General features: G+C 42.4%; 2 protein-coding genes across 4 annotated transcripts; both read left to right on the top strand.

Annotated features, from left to right (window-relative positions):
* Positions 1-488: 488 nt before the first annotated feature.
* On the top strand, positions 489-12,716 carry lcp2a (lymphocyte cytosolic protein 2a). Of its 3 annotated transcripts, none has more exons than XM_061702510.1 (29): positions 493-554; positions 1,224-1,252; positions 2,126-2,160; positions 2,262-2,452; positions 2,566-2,657; positions 2,833-2,890; positions 2,996-3,061; positions 3,204-3,223; positions 3,602-3,621; positions 3,736-3,804; positions 3,880-3,898; positions 3,973-3,988; positions 4,072-4,150; positions 4,236-4,288; positions 5,660-5,694; positions 5,792-5,981; positions 7,452-7,546; positions 7,659-7,725; positions 7,840-7,905; positions 8,000-8,019; positions 8,808-8,827; positions 8,994-9,110; positions 9,192-9,210; positions 9,276-9,406; positions 10,157-10,209; positions 10,603-10,679; positions 11,025-11,099; positions 11,242-11,391; positions 11,478-12,716. In XM_061702510.1, exons 2-29 carry the CDS (start codon positions 1,244-1,246, stop codon positions 11,619-11,621), a joined length of 1,986 nt encoding a protein of 661 aa, XP_061558494.1. In that variant the 5' UTR covers positions 493-554; positions 1,224-1,243; the 3' UTR covers positions 11,622-12,716. The 3 variants fall into 3 exon arrangements, with proteins under 3 accessions (XP_061558495.1, XP_061558494.1, XP_061558493.1); XM_061702509.1 differs by having other exon boundaries at positions 3,703-3,804; XM_061702511.1 differs by lacking the exon at positions 1,224-1,252 and having other exon boundaries at positions 489-554; positions 2,141-2,160; positions 3,703-3,804.
* A 1,439-nt stretch (positions 12,717-14,155) lies between these two features.
* On the top strand, positions 14,156-16,570 carry foxi3a (forkhead box I3a). Its single transcript, XM_061702648.1, has 2 exons — positions 14,156-15,293; positions 15,900-16,570. The coding sequence occupies exons 1-2, from the start codon at positions 14,813-14,815 to the stop codon at positions 16,463-16,465; spliced, it is 1,047 nt and encodes a 348-aa protein (XP_061558632.1). The 5' UTR covers positions 14,156-14,812; the 3' UTR covers positions 16,466-16,570.

Raw genomic sequence — 16,570 nt, 5'->3', positions numbered from 1 at the left:
TCGTTAACATTCATGTTACCTCTGAATTTGTCATAAATTGGCAACATTACCAACAGTTTTACTCAACTTACACTGCTTGTTGAGAAAAACGTGTGCAAGTTTATTTATTTGTTGCTTCTCGCCACGGCCAGCGGGCAATTTGTCTCATCTGCTGTGCATGCGATTGATCGGCTCCGTGGCGACAGTTGATGTTGGATTCAAAGGCAGCTGGGAAAAACCGATGATGACATTGTTTTAATAGCTGTAAACATGGTAACGTCGGTTTTCCGTTTACAGAACCTGAGTGAGAACGACCTGCAGAAATTCCCCAAACTTCTTACCCCGTAAGATTTTTTTTTATTTGACTGCAAACGCACCTATAAACAATATTAGGATTTGCACTCAAGGAAGCAGTACTTCATACACTACGCTGTGTGTATGTGACAACTTAACTGATCAATCAAGTATGTGCCTATTACCTGGCGTTTTGTGTTTGTGTGTCCTCACAGGATTATTTCAAAGATGAGTGCTGACATCAGCAAGAAGGAAGAAAAACGAAGCCTCTTTTGTAAAAAGTGGGTTCCTGTTTCGGTCAACATGTAAAACAGAAATAAATTGTCTTCTCATACGATTCAGAAACATACAGTGGTACCTCGACTTACAAGTGACCTGGCTTGCGGGTTTTCCGAGATACGAGCCGTTTCTCGGCCGATTATTTTGTCTTGAGTTGCAAGCAAAAAATTGAGTTATGACCGCTAGCTATGGCGGCGGCGTACTTCACAACAAGCAGCAGTTTGGCAGATAGTGAACAATTTTTCAAATCTACTTGTAAAATGTCTGCATTTATTATACCGTCCCCTAATGGTCAACGTGCACACACTAGAATAAGCCGCACAATCAGCACAAACTGTTTAATACGTTACCTTCTTTTTCATTATCTTATTACTTTTTTTTTTTATAAAGTATAAGATTAGTATAAGATTGCTATTTTTCTTTATGTTACAAATTCTTTTTGTGTGTGTGTTTTTGGGGGACGCTGGTACAGATTAATGGCATTTCCATTAATATCCACAGGGAAAGATGACTTGAGATGCAAGCGTTTTGAGTTGGGACCATGGTCACAGAATGAATGAAACTCGTAAATCAAGGCACCACTGTAGTTGTGAATATTGCTAATGTTACTGTCATGACATTATTTTGTTTTTACAAAGAAAGCTGATTAACTGAATGTCTTTCCATCACAGAAGCATGACACCTAAATTTCATGAACCAGGTAAAATCTTCTCGTAACTAGAACTAACTCATTTTTATGTTCCACAATAGGTAATGATGCCCTGGTGTGACGACGTCATACTCATACTTCTCACAGCCATTAGGGACATCTTTGCATAGTACAGTGGAACCATTGAAATAAAAAAAAATCATTAATTAATAATACAAATAATTTGACTTTGGCGAAAAAATTGAGCTGAATTCTTGAAACAAGAATTGTCTTAATAGTGAATATAGAAGTGAACCACTTTTAATAGTCAAATCAGTCATGACTCCTACGTTTATGTGATTGTAAAGGTGTATTTCTTTCTGAAAATGTTTCCAAAATTCCGAATTGCTGCATGGGGATGTAATATGTTAACTCTTTTAATAGTCCACGTTTCTAGTTCCAGTCCTGCTAATTTTCAATCAAAAACATACTGAATTGTCTAGTTTAAGTGTAAAAACAAATGAGACTTTGAAAAATATGCCGTTCATGGAGTAAATGCCGAACGGCATGTGAAGAAGTCGTGTGAACTCAATTCCGCTCACTTCACAAGAAGCAGCAGTTTGACAAATATAGAACAATTCTTCAAAAAAGAAGCTTCAAAATGTTTCATGCCACTCCCAGTTGATGTTTACTGTTAAACTAAACATAAAACAAAGAGAATTACCCATTGTGTATTTAAAACAACCACAGAGAAGCTTTGCCTTAGGAAAGTCTGCTTAGCTTAATGCTAACAAGCAATGCAAAACACCATTGACAGGCTAACAGTTAGCTGAGGTTTTGTGCGATTTTAGAGGCCTCTTTTTCCTGGCATTTCCAATTTTTTTCTACATGTTGGTGACTTTTTAAAGCTGCTAATAATGTGATATCTTCTTCTATCTTTGACAGTTTGTGATGTTAAAGGTTCAAGTGACAATCATTCTGTAAGTTCATGTTTTTCCTGGATGAATAATATGCATTGAACCAGTTTATCCATCCTCACCGGCTAATCTTTCAAGAACGTTTTGCGGACGTTGTATCTCAGGACGACGACGATGTCAACGATTACGAGAGTCCCAACAGCGGTAGCGAGGAGAGCAGCCACAGTGACTACGAACAACCCAACGACGACGCGGCCGAAGCGGAGCATTACGAACTTCCACCCTCAGAACACTCGGACGGACTTGACGCACAAGCTGCGCAGCGCTGTACACCACGGAGACAACAAATACATTGGTAATATGAATTCAGGTTGATGCGTTTTTGCTGTCGCTGCATATTATATGTGTGAATTTCAATCTGCCACCATGGGGACCAGCATGACCTTTGACTTGAATGTGTCCCTGCAGATACCAGGGATAAACGCACGTCATCCAGAGGTCCGCCGACTGCTGTTTGCCCTCGACCACCTGTGGCATCACGTCCTGCACCGTCGCCTCGGGTAGTGAGCCTTTAATGTTTTGACGTCATTTTAAAGTCATTATCACCATAAGGTGCCTTTGAGGCGTCCCCATTTGACCCCAAAAAGTTCAGCTTTTCCTTGAACTTTTTATTAAAGCAGTCAGTCACAAATATTGATTATAGATTTATTTTTTGGGTTTTTTTTGTTTCCGCAGCCAGTTGAGTCCGGTCAAGATCACTCGCCACACTCTAGTAGACGAGCATCAGAGAAGTGTGAGTATAAAAAAAAAAAAAAATCCTAATCTTAGTCAAGAGGTTCAGCTTTGGCTGTGCTGTGATTGGTCGTTCTCAGGGGTGTCATTATGTCGTGATTTTTAGTGCTTCCAGGACCGCCGCAGATCGTCCGTCGCAACAAACCGGGCCGGAATTCATCTCCCATTCGAGGTATACCCCGATGTTGCGCTGCGTTCAAGGAACCTCTGATATTTCCCAACTGTATGGGAAAACTTCAAAATGTGTTGAATAATTTAATGACATACTTTCTCTTTCAATCATCATAATGAAGCCAAAACTAAATTCTTCACAGGTCCTCATGTGGCAGAGAGGGTGAGTATACATATTTTTGAATAATCTTAAACACATTAACACAATGATTTTTTCCCCCCTCTATTAATTTGGTCCAGGTATCATCTGTGCTATTTTTATATATTTGTATAATCAGTGTATATTTATCAATGAATAATAATTCCAAACCATCGATATATACACACAGTGTATATACTGTGCAGTATGTGTTATTTATATTTGAACAACTGTATATATTAAATGTAATGTAATAATGTATATTTCTATATTAAATAAATAGGTATTAATAATAATTTAGAATATGTCAAACATCGCGTAATGAGTCTTATGGCTTAACAGCGACAACTACCTGTTGTATTAAAAGTTTGAATGCCTAATGATATTTTTCACGTGTTACAGCGAGGCTTACCCTCTCGAAGGTAAACGCACGCATAAACACAAAAACTGTGTTACTGTGTTTCTTCATGCATTGGTTAATATTCTCTTATGTTTGTTTGGAGGTCTCAGGCGGACGTCCCGGATTGTCTGACCAGGTCCAAAACTCTCGCTCCGCCTCCTCCCTCCTCGGCCTCCTCCGTCAGGCCTCCTCCTCCGCCCAGCATGTAGGTTGGCCTCCCTTCACTCCTAATCGGTCAGTTGTTGGAGTCTAATAATTTCGGCATGGTTTGTTGTTCCAGGATTGATGGCATAAGGGAGGTAAGTTGGATTTTTACTCCTGTTTTATTATCTCTGCGTTACAAGCATCTTATCATCTTATTTTTCCCTTCTAGCATACACACAATGATGGTGAGTTCATTTTCATTCAATCCAACCGAGCCAGGTGATTTGTTTTTCAAATTAAATATGAAAAGTTTTCTATTTTCTTCCAGCACCCAAACCCAGCACGTTCTCCCTCCTCCACAAGGCTCTGCCCTTCCGGCCGACACCCCACACCCGCCATGGAGACAGGTAGAAAGTCACAATATGCCACTTAAGGTTCAGACTGTCAGTATTAAATGAATAAATTAATTGTGTTCTTTTTGTTATTCGACAGTTTGCCTCCTGGCGCCACTTCCGTCAGGCCACTGCCTCTCAATGTCTCTTCTGGTAAGAATAGTTTATTAGAAGTCATTCAGTACCAATTAAAAGAAAAAAAAATCATAATTATGGCTTTGATTTATATAGTTACTTGCAAGGGAACCCAGGATTCTGAACGGTATTTTAAGGTATAATTAAAATGTGTGTATTTTGTTTATGAATCTATTGAAGTGAAATTGAAATGATTCTATTGTTCATTGTTTTCATAAATTAAAATATTTTAGAGTGCTATTTTTTTAAATTAAAAACACATTAATACGGGCTGTTCGGTCCCTGTACGACCTGAGTCAGAGTTTGGTGCGCATATCCGGCAGTAAGTCGGACTCGTTTCCGGTGAGGGTTGGACTCCGCCAAGGCTGCCCTTTGTCACCGATTCTGTTCATAACTTTTATGGACAGAATTTCTAGGCACAGCCGAGGCGTAGAGGGGGTCCGGTTTGGTGGCCTCAGTATTGCATCTCTGCTTTTTGCAGATGATGTGGTTCTGTTGGCTTCATCAAGCCGTGACCTCCAACTCTCACTGGAGCAGTTCGCAGCCGAGTGTCAAGCGGCTGGGATGAGAATCAGCACCTTCAAATCTGAGACCATGGTCATCAGTCGGAAAAGGGTGGCGTGCCCTCTCCAGGTCGGGGATGAGATCCTGCCCCAAGTGGAGGAGTTCAAGTATCTTGGGGTCTTGTTCACGAGTGGGGGAAGAATGGAACGGGAGATCGACAGGCGGATCGGTGCAGCGTCTGGAGTGATGCGGACTTTGTATCGATCCGTTGTGGTAAAGGAGGAGCTAAGCCGAAAGGCGAAGCTCTCGATTTACCGGTCGATCTACGTTCCTACCCTCACCTATGGTCACGAGCTGTGGGTCGTGACCGAAAGAACAAGATCCAGGATACAAGCGGCCGAAATGAGTTTCCTCCGCAGGGTGTCCGGGCTCTCCCTTAGAGATAGGGTGAGAAGCTCGGTCATCCGGGAGGATCTCAGAGTAGAGCCGCTGCTCCTTCACAAGGAGAGGAGCCAGATGAGATGGATGGGGCATCTGATTCGGATGCCTCGCGGACGCCTCCCTGGTGAGGTGTTCCGGGCACGTCCCACCGGGAGGAGACCCCGGGGACGACCCAGGACAAAGCTGGAGAGACTACATCCTTCGGCTGGCCTGGGAACGCCTCGGGATCCCCCTGGAAGAGATGGATGAAGTGGCTGGGGAGAGGCAAAAGCTCTCCTGCTAAAGCTACTGCCCCCGCGACCCGACCTCGGATAAGCGGTAGAAATTGGATGGATGGATGAACACATTAAGAAAATTTTCATGAAGAAGTTGCAAATTGTGTATGATCGCAAGCATCACTTTACATCTACGTGCTGTCAAACAAGCTGGTTTCTTCGCCAACAGCTCCCGATGTTGAAGGCTGGGATGATGACGAGTTTGTGAGTACAATAAATACTCAATTAAAATACAGACACCTGAAAACTCCACACTGCGTACACTAATGAAGTATTTGTACTTCTACCTTGAATGTTTCAGGATGACGAAGATGCTGATTACGAGAATCCAAACAGCAGCGGCGAGGACAGCGGCAAGGGCGCCGATGACGACGACGCGTCAAACGACACGGACTGGGCCGACAATTACGAACCGCCTCCTACGGAACCCTCGGAGGCGCCAAGTCACAGGCTGTACCCCGCCCTGCCCAGCGGAGATGCCGATTACATCGGTAGGATGCTTAAAGTAGATTTAATGGATTTAAAATTGAAGAATAAATGACATGATCTCTGTGTTCTGGGCTCTATAGTGAACTCCAGCATATTTGTGCTTCGGCAAACTATTTGTGTGTTTTTTGTTGTTGTTTTTTTCATCCTCTGATTTGTTGAAAAACCCAACAAAGTATTGCCATCTTGTGGTATCTTGGTGCCAAGGAACTATGTTGAGGAGTTTCATTTAGAAAAAAAGTAGCGATTTGGCAACATCTTGTGGCATCTTGCATTCCATGGAACTATGCGGAGGTAAGTTGAGGAGTTTCATTTAACAAAAGTAGTGCTTTGCCACCATCTTGTGGCTTCTAGGTGCCAATGCGCTATGTTGAAGAGTTCCATTGAAACAAAAGTGGTGCTTTGCTGCCATCTTTTAGCATTTTGGTGTCACGGCACATTTCCTAGAAAGTGAACCCACCCACATATTCACCGTTTGGCATTCCAAATTTGCTGATTTTTTTGGGGGGGAACCTTTGTACTCGAGTAATGTCACCCCCCCCCCCCCCCCCCCAATAAAAAAAAGACTTAAACTGCATGTTATTAGTGAGTGTCCACTATAAACTCTGTACATAATTTGTGACAACAAAATTAGCCTTTGCTAAACGATTAGCATTCGCGATTAGCATGACATTTGAGGTAAAAACCGCTAACTACCATTCAGTTCCCTCATATATCATGTTACATGTATATGACACATGTAATAGTGTTTTAAAGCGCGAACGGTTGTTTGTTTGTATGTGCCCTGCGCTTGGCTGGCAACCAGTTCAGGGTGTGCCCCGCCTCTCGCCCGAAGATTGCAGGGACCTACCTCCAGCACGCCCACAACCCTAGTGAGGATAAGCGGAACGGAAGATGAATGAATGAATGAATAATTTCTATGGTTGCGTTAGCTGTTATTTTTTCTTTCTTTTTTTTGTCACAGCTCTAAACTCACACATTCACTTTTTTATGCTCCGGTCAAAGCAGGCAAAGAAAAAAAAAAAGTATTGCTTAATTGTAATCTTGTGCCATCTTAGCTGTCAAGGACCTATGTAGAAGTAAATTCAGTAGTTTCATTTAGACAAAAATAGAGCTTTTCCATTAGCTTTTGATATTTCTTGGCAATTATAAACCTGTTTAGGGAAGTGGCTGTGAATTACTCGCAGATTTTCGCTATTAGCAGTGGTTGAACATGGCATGTGCAATATGCGTGGGCGCACAGGGCGATGGTCAGCAACACGCCTCAAAAAAAAAAAGAAAAAAAAGACTGAAATAGTCTGTAAATGATGTATTTGGGGTGGGGGCGGAGGGTTCTGGCACAGGCTGCCATTCAAGAGAGGACTCAATTAAAAATGTCCATTGTAACCAGTACTTTGGGATTATTTGATGATTTTCAACATCTGCTCAAAGTGTTGTTCTGAAATTAATTGTGATTTATGTACCTCCTCCCGCAGATAACATTGATAAACATGTGTCCTTGAGAGGTCCGCCACCGCCAGTTAGTCTTCGCCCGCCGGTCTCTTCGCTTCCACCTCTGTCGCCCCGCTTAGTGAGTCTTGAACTTTCATACTCAAAAACTCCACAGTCATGTTCATCCTGCTGAGTATATGCAGTACAACAGGATGCTGTTTTATGTATGATATTTATTGTGTATTTTGTAGTTGGGTGAGTCATTGTCCGGTCGAGATCACTCCCCGCGCTGTGCCGGACAACCACTTCCAGGGAAATGTGAGTAACAATTGCTGTGAGCCGTCACTGTTGATACACGATTTGAATCACTTTATTCAAATGATCAGTTTACCATAAATCTCATTAATGTTCCACTCCGCTATTGTTCTTCAGTGCTTCCTGGGCCACCGCAGATTTTCCGTTGCAACAAACCAGGCCGAAATTCGTCTCCCATTCGAGGTATTGAGTAGCCAGAATACTGTATACATTGCTCAGGTAAAGTAACATGTTACTGTGTTGAACATCATTTGTTGTTTTATTTTTTTGTCTCTAGGTCACAACACAGAAGAGAGGGTGGGTGGTTGTTTTTTGTTTGTTTTTCTTTCTTTCGTTTAAAGACATGAACAGGACATTTTGGCAAATTAGTATTAATCTCAGTGTCATTTGTGCTAACCCTTCATAGGGTACAATAAAAATACAACTTTATAATATTGTATTTTATGAAAACATACAGTAGGATGTAAAGAATGAAATTGTTTTTGGCTTTTTTTTTTTAACTTCAATTCAATGGACATTGTGCTGCTCCTTCTGGCGTGTATGCTTTGGCCACCAGGGGGCAGTATAATGCAGACAGACACACATGAAGAAGAGTTTCAAAACTGACTCAGTAAGCTGCAGTAATATGCATCATTTTGTACAAAGGACAAATAATTTAAGCTTGCGAGTCTTGCAATAATAATAATAATAATAATAATCTTTATATTGTCTGTCTATATTTGTTGCTCCTCCGTTGTGCAAATGTTTATAACACTAAATAGGTGCTAGTTATTAGTTCATTTATAATGTTTTGCAATAATTGTTAGCATTAAACTAAAAGGATTTTATTGAGGCTAAGTTATGTGGTTTTTAAATACGCAACATAATTCTCTTTGTTTTATGTTTAGTTTGACAGTAAACTTTAACTGGGAGTGGCAATAAAAAGCTTGAAGCCTCTTTTTTACACAATTATACTGAAATGAATTGTTACAGCTTGGAATTTAAATTAGTGCCTTGTAAAAAAACCTAAAGCAGCTTGCTCAAAATGTTTTTGTTTTTCTTAATTATCCTCTCTCATCCTATAATTTAATTTCTGTATGTTACAGCCACTTGCACACTCTCGAAGGTAAGACACACGCAAAAAGTTACATTTGTGCTTGTAAAAACTGTCACTGTGAGCATGTGATAAGACTTCATTCATCTTGACTGGAAATCCTGTCATCGGAAACTTAAAATGAGTGAATAGAGTTACGAACTTGTTGTGTTTTGTTGACGAGCGTGTTGTTCTTCAGGCCTCAGGTGGACGACCCGGATCCCCCCGCCAGGTCCAAACCTCCTGGCCCCGCTCCTTGTTCGTCGGCCTCCGTCGACAGGAGCAACTCCTCCGTCGGGCCTCCTCCTCCCAGCAGGTAGGTCCAAAAACCCTTCACTCGTAATTCAACAGTTATTGGATGATAATCTAATCATTTCTTGCTGGCTCGGTGTTACAGGTTTGACGGAATGAGGGAGGTAAGTTCAAACTTTTAATAAATATATTTTCTTTGCAAGAAAGTATCTTATTTTTTTCCTTCTAGCAAATACACAGTGATGGTGAGAAACTTCCATTCAATCTTCAAGACATTTTATTAACGCCCAAACGCAAAACCTTTCCCCTTCATAACAATCTGGCCCCTCGGCCAGCACCCCATGGTCGCCATGGAGACAGGTAGAAAGTCACTTATGGTATCTATAAAAAGTCTACACACACTTGTTCAAATGCCAGGTTTTTGTGTTATGAAAAAGAATTACACCAAGATACCTCATTTAACTGAAATAATGTGGTTGCACAAGTGTGCACACCCTCATAACTGGTGATGTGGCCATGTTCAGAATTAAGTAAGGATTCATCTAACGATTATTTTAATAATCGATTAATTTTTTTTTGATGAATTGATGCATTTTTGCATTTCCACCCTTTTATTCAAAAACAGCATATTATTTCAAATTCGTTTTTTAATATATATTTATATATAAACCGGCGGCACGGTGATCAACTGGTTAGGGCAACTGCCTCACAGTTCTGAGGACCGGGGTTCAAATCCCGGCCCCGCCTGTGGAGTTTGCATGTTCTCCACGTGCCTGCGCGAGTTTTCTCCGGGTAGTCCGGTTTCCTCCCACATCCCAAAAACCTGCATGGTAGGTCAATTGAACACTCTAAATTACCCGTAGGTGTGAATGTGAGTGTGAATGGTTGTTTGTTTATGTGTGTCAACCAGTTCAGGGTGTACACCGCCTCCTGCCCGAAGTTAGCTGGGATAGGCTCCAGCACTCCCGCGACCCTTGTGAGGATATGGAGCTCAGACAATGGATGGATATATATAAACTTGGCATTTGAACAGGGGTGTGTAGACCTTTTACAACCACTAACAATTTTATATATGCAGTATTAAACTGTTTCTTTTTTGTTACCAAACAGTTTGCCTCCTTATGCTACTTCTGTCAGTTCACTCCCGCTTAAAAATCATCCTGGTAAGAAAACAACAATATTTATACAATATATTTACAAATATTTAGAAGTTACAAAAAGGAATTTCAACAGGGTATCACCACTTTTTTTTGCTCATTTGCTGCTACGGCCACCAGGGGGCAACCTTTTCCATGAGAACAATTTATCAGACGCGCAGTGAACTGCTTTGAAACGCTCAGTTACCGCTGTACTTCTTTTTTCCACCCCATTGGATTCTTAAATATTTATGGCCTACTTGTGATTAAATATTTAATTATAACTTCACTACTGCGTTGGCTTAGTGACAGAAAACTATTTCGGACATTACGACAAAGTGTCATCTTTGTGTGAATGTTGTGTGTGTGTGTGTGTGTGTGTGTGTGTGTGTGTGTGTGTGTGTGTGCGCGCGCGCGCAGCCCATGCGGATAACAGGAGCAACTTTGCTGGATCAGACCGCTTTCGTCCTCCACCACAGAAATCTCCATCCAAACAGGTAACATTTACCTTAATATCACATTTAATTTTTTGGTTTCATTGTATTTACATGTTCTCTTCCGCGCTTGTGTGTTTTCTCCGGGTACTCTGAATTCCTTCCACATTCACCAAGTATTCATGCTAGTGTCAGCGAAGACTCTAAATATGCCATAGGTGAGAATGTGAGTGTGAATGGTTGTTTCTCTCCACAATAATGAATGAATGTACAATTAGGTTTAACCCTTGTGTTGTGGGTAAAGTTGTCCCATTTTAAAAATCAATGTAAATATTTAAATAACCTTTTTTTGTGACAATCCATCTATGATGTTACACATAGAAAGTGTGTGTGTGTGTGCATGTGTAGGGAATGGACCCTCGCTGGTATGTTGGTAAAGTGACCAGGGGTCAAGCAGAAGGTTACTTGAAACAAGTCAGCAAGGTAACACACACACTCACACAAAGGCCTCCATTTTTTTGTACTCATATTTCCCATATTTCACCTGAACACAGCTTCGAAATTGTTTTATCTGCTATGCTTGAGCCCACAGAAATGACGTCTGTGTCTGTGTTTGTGCGTACAGGACGGGGCGTACCTAGTGCGGGACAGCTCCCGCCAGCACTCCAACCAGCCGTACACACTTATGGTCCTCCACCAGAACAAAGTTTACAACATCCAGATCCGCCATGAGGACCAGCAGTTCCAACTCGGAACCGGACTCAAGGCCCAAGAGGTAATTACACCGAAAAGCACAGTTGATGCTCTAAATTATTGTCTAAAGAATTAAAGTGCCACCTGTGTGTATGTGTGTCTGTGTAGTCCTTTCCCTCAGTGTGTGATATGATCAAATACCACTCCCAGTGTCATCTGCTCCTCATCGACGCCAAGAAGCGCTGTTTGGGCCAGCAGAACCAGTGTCTGCTGTCAGAGCCAGCAGGGATTTACATGACTGGATCCCACTGAGACCTTACAATATTGGAGTAAAACAGTTTAGACCCATTCTGGTTCAAACTGGTTTAGTTGTTGTCCATGTAGATTTTTTTCCCTTGAATTTGTTGGCCCCCTTTCGTCCAAGCGCTTAAGAGTCAAGATTGGAGAGTGGTGCCTTGACATACGGGTGACTTGACCTTCGAGTTTTTCGAGATACAAGACGTCAATCGGCAGATTTTTTTTAAATTATTTTTTTTTGCTCTGACTCGCGAGGGCAAACTTGTGATACGAGCACTTCACAACAAGCGGCAGTTTGGCAGATATAATCAGTAAATATTCATCGAAAAAGGGGCTCCAAGCTGTTTATTGCTAACAATTAGCATCAAAGTGGCGTGTGTTATAACACCTGATAGCGGAGCACAAACGCTGCAGCAACACATGTAGACAGATAAAACAACAATACTCACTGTCAGATATTCTTTATTCTCAGTGAAGAATGACTAATATTACTGCCATGTTTTTATAAAGTACAATCGAGCGTGGTCAAGGAACAAATTAACCTCATATCTCAAGGCACCAATGGGTTTAATTTTTTTTTGACAAATGTAACGTAATTGCAGTTTTAAAACAATTCAAAAACATGAATACAAAATGTTGTTTTAGAACTGTTATGTAGTAGTAGCAGCGGTGGTGGATATAAATGTAGTTTTTACTTCTAGTCTAGTGGTTACTCATAAATTTCACTCTCACTCACACACACACACACACACACACACACCCACATTGTTGCCACCCGTATAATCCCAGTCATCAGTTACAGCTCAGCCCGTCTTGTTTTGTCTGCGTCGGCTGCAGATTCGACGCTGTCGCCAACTGACGCACGATGTCGTTGGCTCTTAAGGGTCCCCGAAAAGGAGTGTGAGACAGTCCCCTCCAATGACGCAGGTGTGAATATGAACTGATAAGAAGGCGAAGCATCGGTTTTGTCTGCAGGATTACAGTTCAGCACCGGTCACGCGTCAGTGCTCACAGATTTAGGGGCTAGTCCAAAATGTTGCTCTCATATCAAGATCAGAATGTGAAATGTTCTGTTTTATTATCAATACAGTCATTGTTGTTTCTCTGCGACTCGTTCTTTCGTGACTTTGTGGATTTGTCCGTTTGTAATCATCTGCATGAGAATGTTAATTTACATTTTAGACAAAAATTCAATACATTAAAAGTAGGTCACCTTAGTTGGGAAACTGTGTGTGTGTGTGTTGGGGAGTGCATCTCTTCACGCCAGTCGGAGAAATCAAACCTTATACGCTCTTTGATCACAGACCACATTGCGACTGCTTTTTTTAGTAGGTCGACTGATCAGAGTTGAGTTTTATTAACTATTGTATTATCTTGCTCACTACTACTATTGCTACCATTTTAATGTAATTTCTAAAAAGTAGTAATAAGTATTATATTTGTCAATCGCTGCTATGACCCAGAGAACTCAACTTCACAACAAGCAGTAGATTAGCAGACAGCAACCAATTATTCCCAAAAGCGGCTTCAAGCTGTTTAATGCAACTCCCGGTTGAAGTTTAACGTCAAACTAAAGAAAATAAAGAGAATTAAACATTCTCTAGCAATCACATAACTGCATTAAAGTCCGCTATCTTAATGCTAACACATAATTGGAAACACCATAGACAGGCAAACAAATGGCATCTTTGTGGTGGTAACGCTTTAAGTGACGCACATTTCAACACAAACGGTGGAGAGACAGACAATATAACAACAATGGCGGGCATATATTCTTCATAGTTTCCTAAAAGCGACTGATTTAACTGCAGCTTACTGAGGAACATCTCTGTGTAATGAATATACATTTGTCTGTATTAGTCTAATATATTGCGCCAGGTAGCCAAAGTGCACAAAAAAGAAGGAGCCGAAGAGTCACAATGAATTATGATGCAAAAACTGTTTAATTCTTTGTATCCAATTAATTACATTACTACTATACGTTATGTGTGTACAACATTGTAGTGCTATTTTCCTTCTTTCAAAAAAAAAAAGTTACATTTTTGTTTTTTTCTTTTGGGGGGGAGGAACGGATTTAGGTGGCACGGTGGCCGACTGGTTAGAGCGTCAGCCTGAGTTCTGAGCACCGGGGTTCAATCCCCGGTCCCGCCTGTGTAGAGTTTGCATGTTCTCCCCGCCTGTGTGGAGTTTGCATGTTCTCTACGTGCCTGCGTGGGTTTTCTCCGGGCACTCCGGTTTCCTCCCACATCCCAAAACCATGCATTAATTGGAGACTCTAAATTGAGGGTCGCGGGCGTGCTGGAGCCTATCCAGCTATCATCGGGCAGGAGGCGGGGCACACCCTGAACTGGTTGCCAGCCAATTGCAGGGCACGTACAAACAAACAACTATTCACACTCACATTCACACCTGCAGGCAATTTAGAGTTGTCAATTAACCTACCAGAGTGCCCAGTAGGTTAATTGACAACTCTAAATTGACAATTGCTCGGAGAAAACCCAGGCAGGCACGGGGAGAACATGTAAACTCCACACAGGCGGGGCCGGAGATTGAACCCCGGTCCTCAGAACTGTGAGGCAGATGCTCTAACCAGTCACCTCAACAATTTATAAATTTATAAACAGAAATAAATGAATAATTTACAATTAGATATTTGTTATCTGTTGACCTCTGCTGTGTTAATTGTATTGATATTTAGTTTATGGATTTATAATTGTAATTTCAAACTAGAATTGGTATTCAGAAGAGTACCACTTGAGTAAAGAAAAAAACAGTAAGAATAACACTTTATTTACTTTGAAAATACTTTAGGAAACTTTACACCAGAAAATATATGAAATACCAAAAAGTGAGCAAGATAACAGTGATAGTAGTTCTGTCACATTCGTAAAGAATTTATCAAAAATGTGATTTACATGTGAAATGAATGATATATTAATGATAGGGCGTTCAAAGTGTTAAAAAAAAAAAATCTGTAATTTTAAGGTGATGAGCAACGATTGAAACCGTAAAAAGAGATTCAATCAGTCATTGTCATCTGGCCCAGGGCAGGAATTCAAGATGCCCTTACTGAAAACAACCAATAAGTGTGTGTATGTGCGTGTGTACCAGCAGCCAATCAGCTTGCATGTGGGCGGTGCAGCCGAGTATAAGTGCAAGTGTAGGTGTGTAGTGTTGTGTGTGTGTGTTTTTTCAATAGGATCATCATGTCCACCACTGCGTCCTTTGTGCCTCTTTGCGGCCTTCCCCAGCAGGACCTTCCGTCTCTGGGCGTGGATCCCTCTGACTTCAGCCTTTACAGCCCTCCACCTCCACCCGAGCCCAGACACTCTTCACTGGCGTGCCTCCCACCAGACCTCGGCCTGTTCTCCGGGCCTGTAGGAGAACACCCCAACTTTGGAGCCGCCTTCTACAACCACCATAGTCCTTTCCTCCCCGGCGGGCCTTGGTACTCTGCGGACGGGATGCTGGGCCTGGCCCGTCCGCCGTACTCCTACTCGGCCCTCATCGCCATGGCCATACAGACCTCACCCTCGCAGCGGCTGACGCTGAGCCAGATCTACCAGTACGTCTCGGAGCACTTCCCCTTCTACAGCCGCAACAAAGCAGGCTGGCAGAACTCCATCCGGCACAACCTGTCGCTCAATGACTGCTTCCGCAAGGTTCCACGGGAGGAGAACAATCCTGGTGAGTTGAGGTGATGTGATGTTGTGCGTCTCTGAACAAGGCTTGCAAAATGGTGGAGAGTTTCCAGTACTCAACCTGTACGGTTGAGATTAAGAAAGAGTAGATGGGCAGAGGGTAGATACAGATAAAACAGGATAGACTGTTTGAGGGATGAGAGCAATGGGGACAATAACAGCCACAGCATGGCTCAGCTGGTAGTGGTCAACTCCCAACCTGAACGTTTTGAGTTTGAGCCTCAGAGAGCGATCCAGATCTTGAGAGGGACATCCTGATCCTGAGAGAGGGATCCTGATGGCCACCAGCGGTCGCACCACCACAAGCAGGGAATTATGGGAATTTTGGGGAATGAACTGGGAATTAAGGGTAATTTAATAGAAATGTATTCTGCTGCTTCACTCAAATCAGCGTCGTATCCAAATCTTACTTTGTACCTCAAATTTTGGCTCACAACACATACTCGAAAAACTTGAGGGCACTTGGAAGTCAAGGGACTACTGCACTAGAACTATTTTGAAGTTCCCTACCAAGAGCCAACCCAGTTTTGTAAATTCCTGGTTTCCCAACTTTTTGCAACCCCACTCTTTACCTTCATCTTTCATGCTGCAGGTAAAGGAAACTTCTGGACTCTGGACCCGAACTGCGACAAGATGTTTGACAATGGCAACTTCTGCCGCAAGAGGAAGAGGAAAACCGACACCTTGACATCCGCCAAGAAATGTCGCAACTCCTCGTCTGACTCCTCGTCTGAGCCCAGCCCCAAATGTCCCAACATGCATTGCAGCTCGGAGTTTCCTGCCCTGTCAGACCAGCGTATCTCCCCTCAGTCTTCCGTGTGCATGCAGGTCCCAGATGAGTCCTCCCTGCTTCCTCCTGCTCTTCCTTCTCAGGGGTTTGTCTACTCGCCAGGAGCCGTGGTGCCTCAGTGGGAGGCCTGTAGCTCCTTTCCTTCTCCTCCTTCATTTGCTCCTGCCGTGTTCTTCCCCTCTTCTCAATTAAGCCATCCTCCCTTCTCGCCGTCGTCGCTCTACACTGACCTGGAGACCACGTGCGCTTCTCTGCTGGAGTTCCACGAGGAGCAACCACCGCAGTTGGACCCCTTCCAGGCTCACCTCTTGGGGGGCCTCATGGAGGAGCTGCCCCTTGACTCATTAGTTATCAAGCAGATACACTAACATCCATTTGATGCCTTAAAATGTGTGCCACTGTGCTAATAGCTATTTATTATTGTTGTTTTTTTAATGTATTTTATAAGTTAAAAACTGCATGTGAAATTTTGT

This window comes from Phycodurus eques, chromosome 17 (genome assembly GCF_024500275.1).
Source record: "Phycodurus eques isolate BA_2022a chromosome 17, UOR_Pequ_1.1, whole genome shotgun sequence".
NCBI lineage: Eukaryota > Metazoa > Chordata > Actinopteri > Syngnathiformes > Syngnathidae > Phycodurus > Phycodurus eques.
The sequence above is the reverse complement of the archived record's forward strand: the minus strand, read 5'-3'. Positions and strand labels throughout refer to the sequence as shown.

Coding starts and splice junctions, on each gene's coding strand:
- lcp2a (XM_061702509.1), top strand. Junction 3,062..3,203: donor GAATTCATCTCCCATTCGAG/GTATACCCCGAT, acceptor AATTCTTCACAG/GTCCTCATGTGGCAGAGAGG. Junction 9,407..10,156: donor CATGGTCGCCATGGAGACAG/GTAGAAAGTCAC, acceptor GTTACCAAACAG/TTTGCCTCCTTATGCTACTT.
- foxi3a (XM_061702648.1), top strand. CDS start 14,813: ATGTCCACCACTGCGTCCTTTGTGCCTCTTTGCGGCCTTCCCCAGCAG. Junction 15,294..15,899: donor ACGGGAGGAGAACAATCCTG/GTGAGTTGAGGT, acceptor TTCATGCTGCAG/GTAAAGGAAACTTCTGGACT.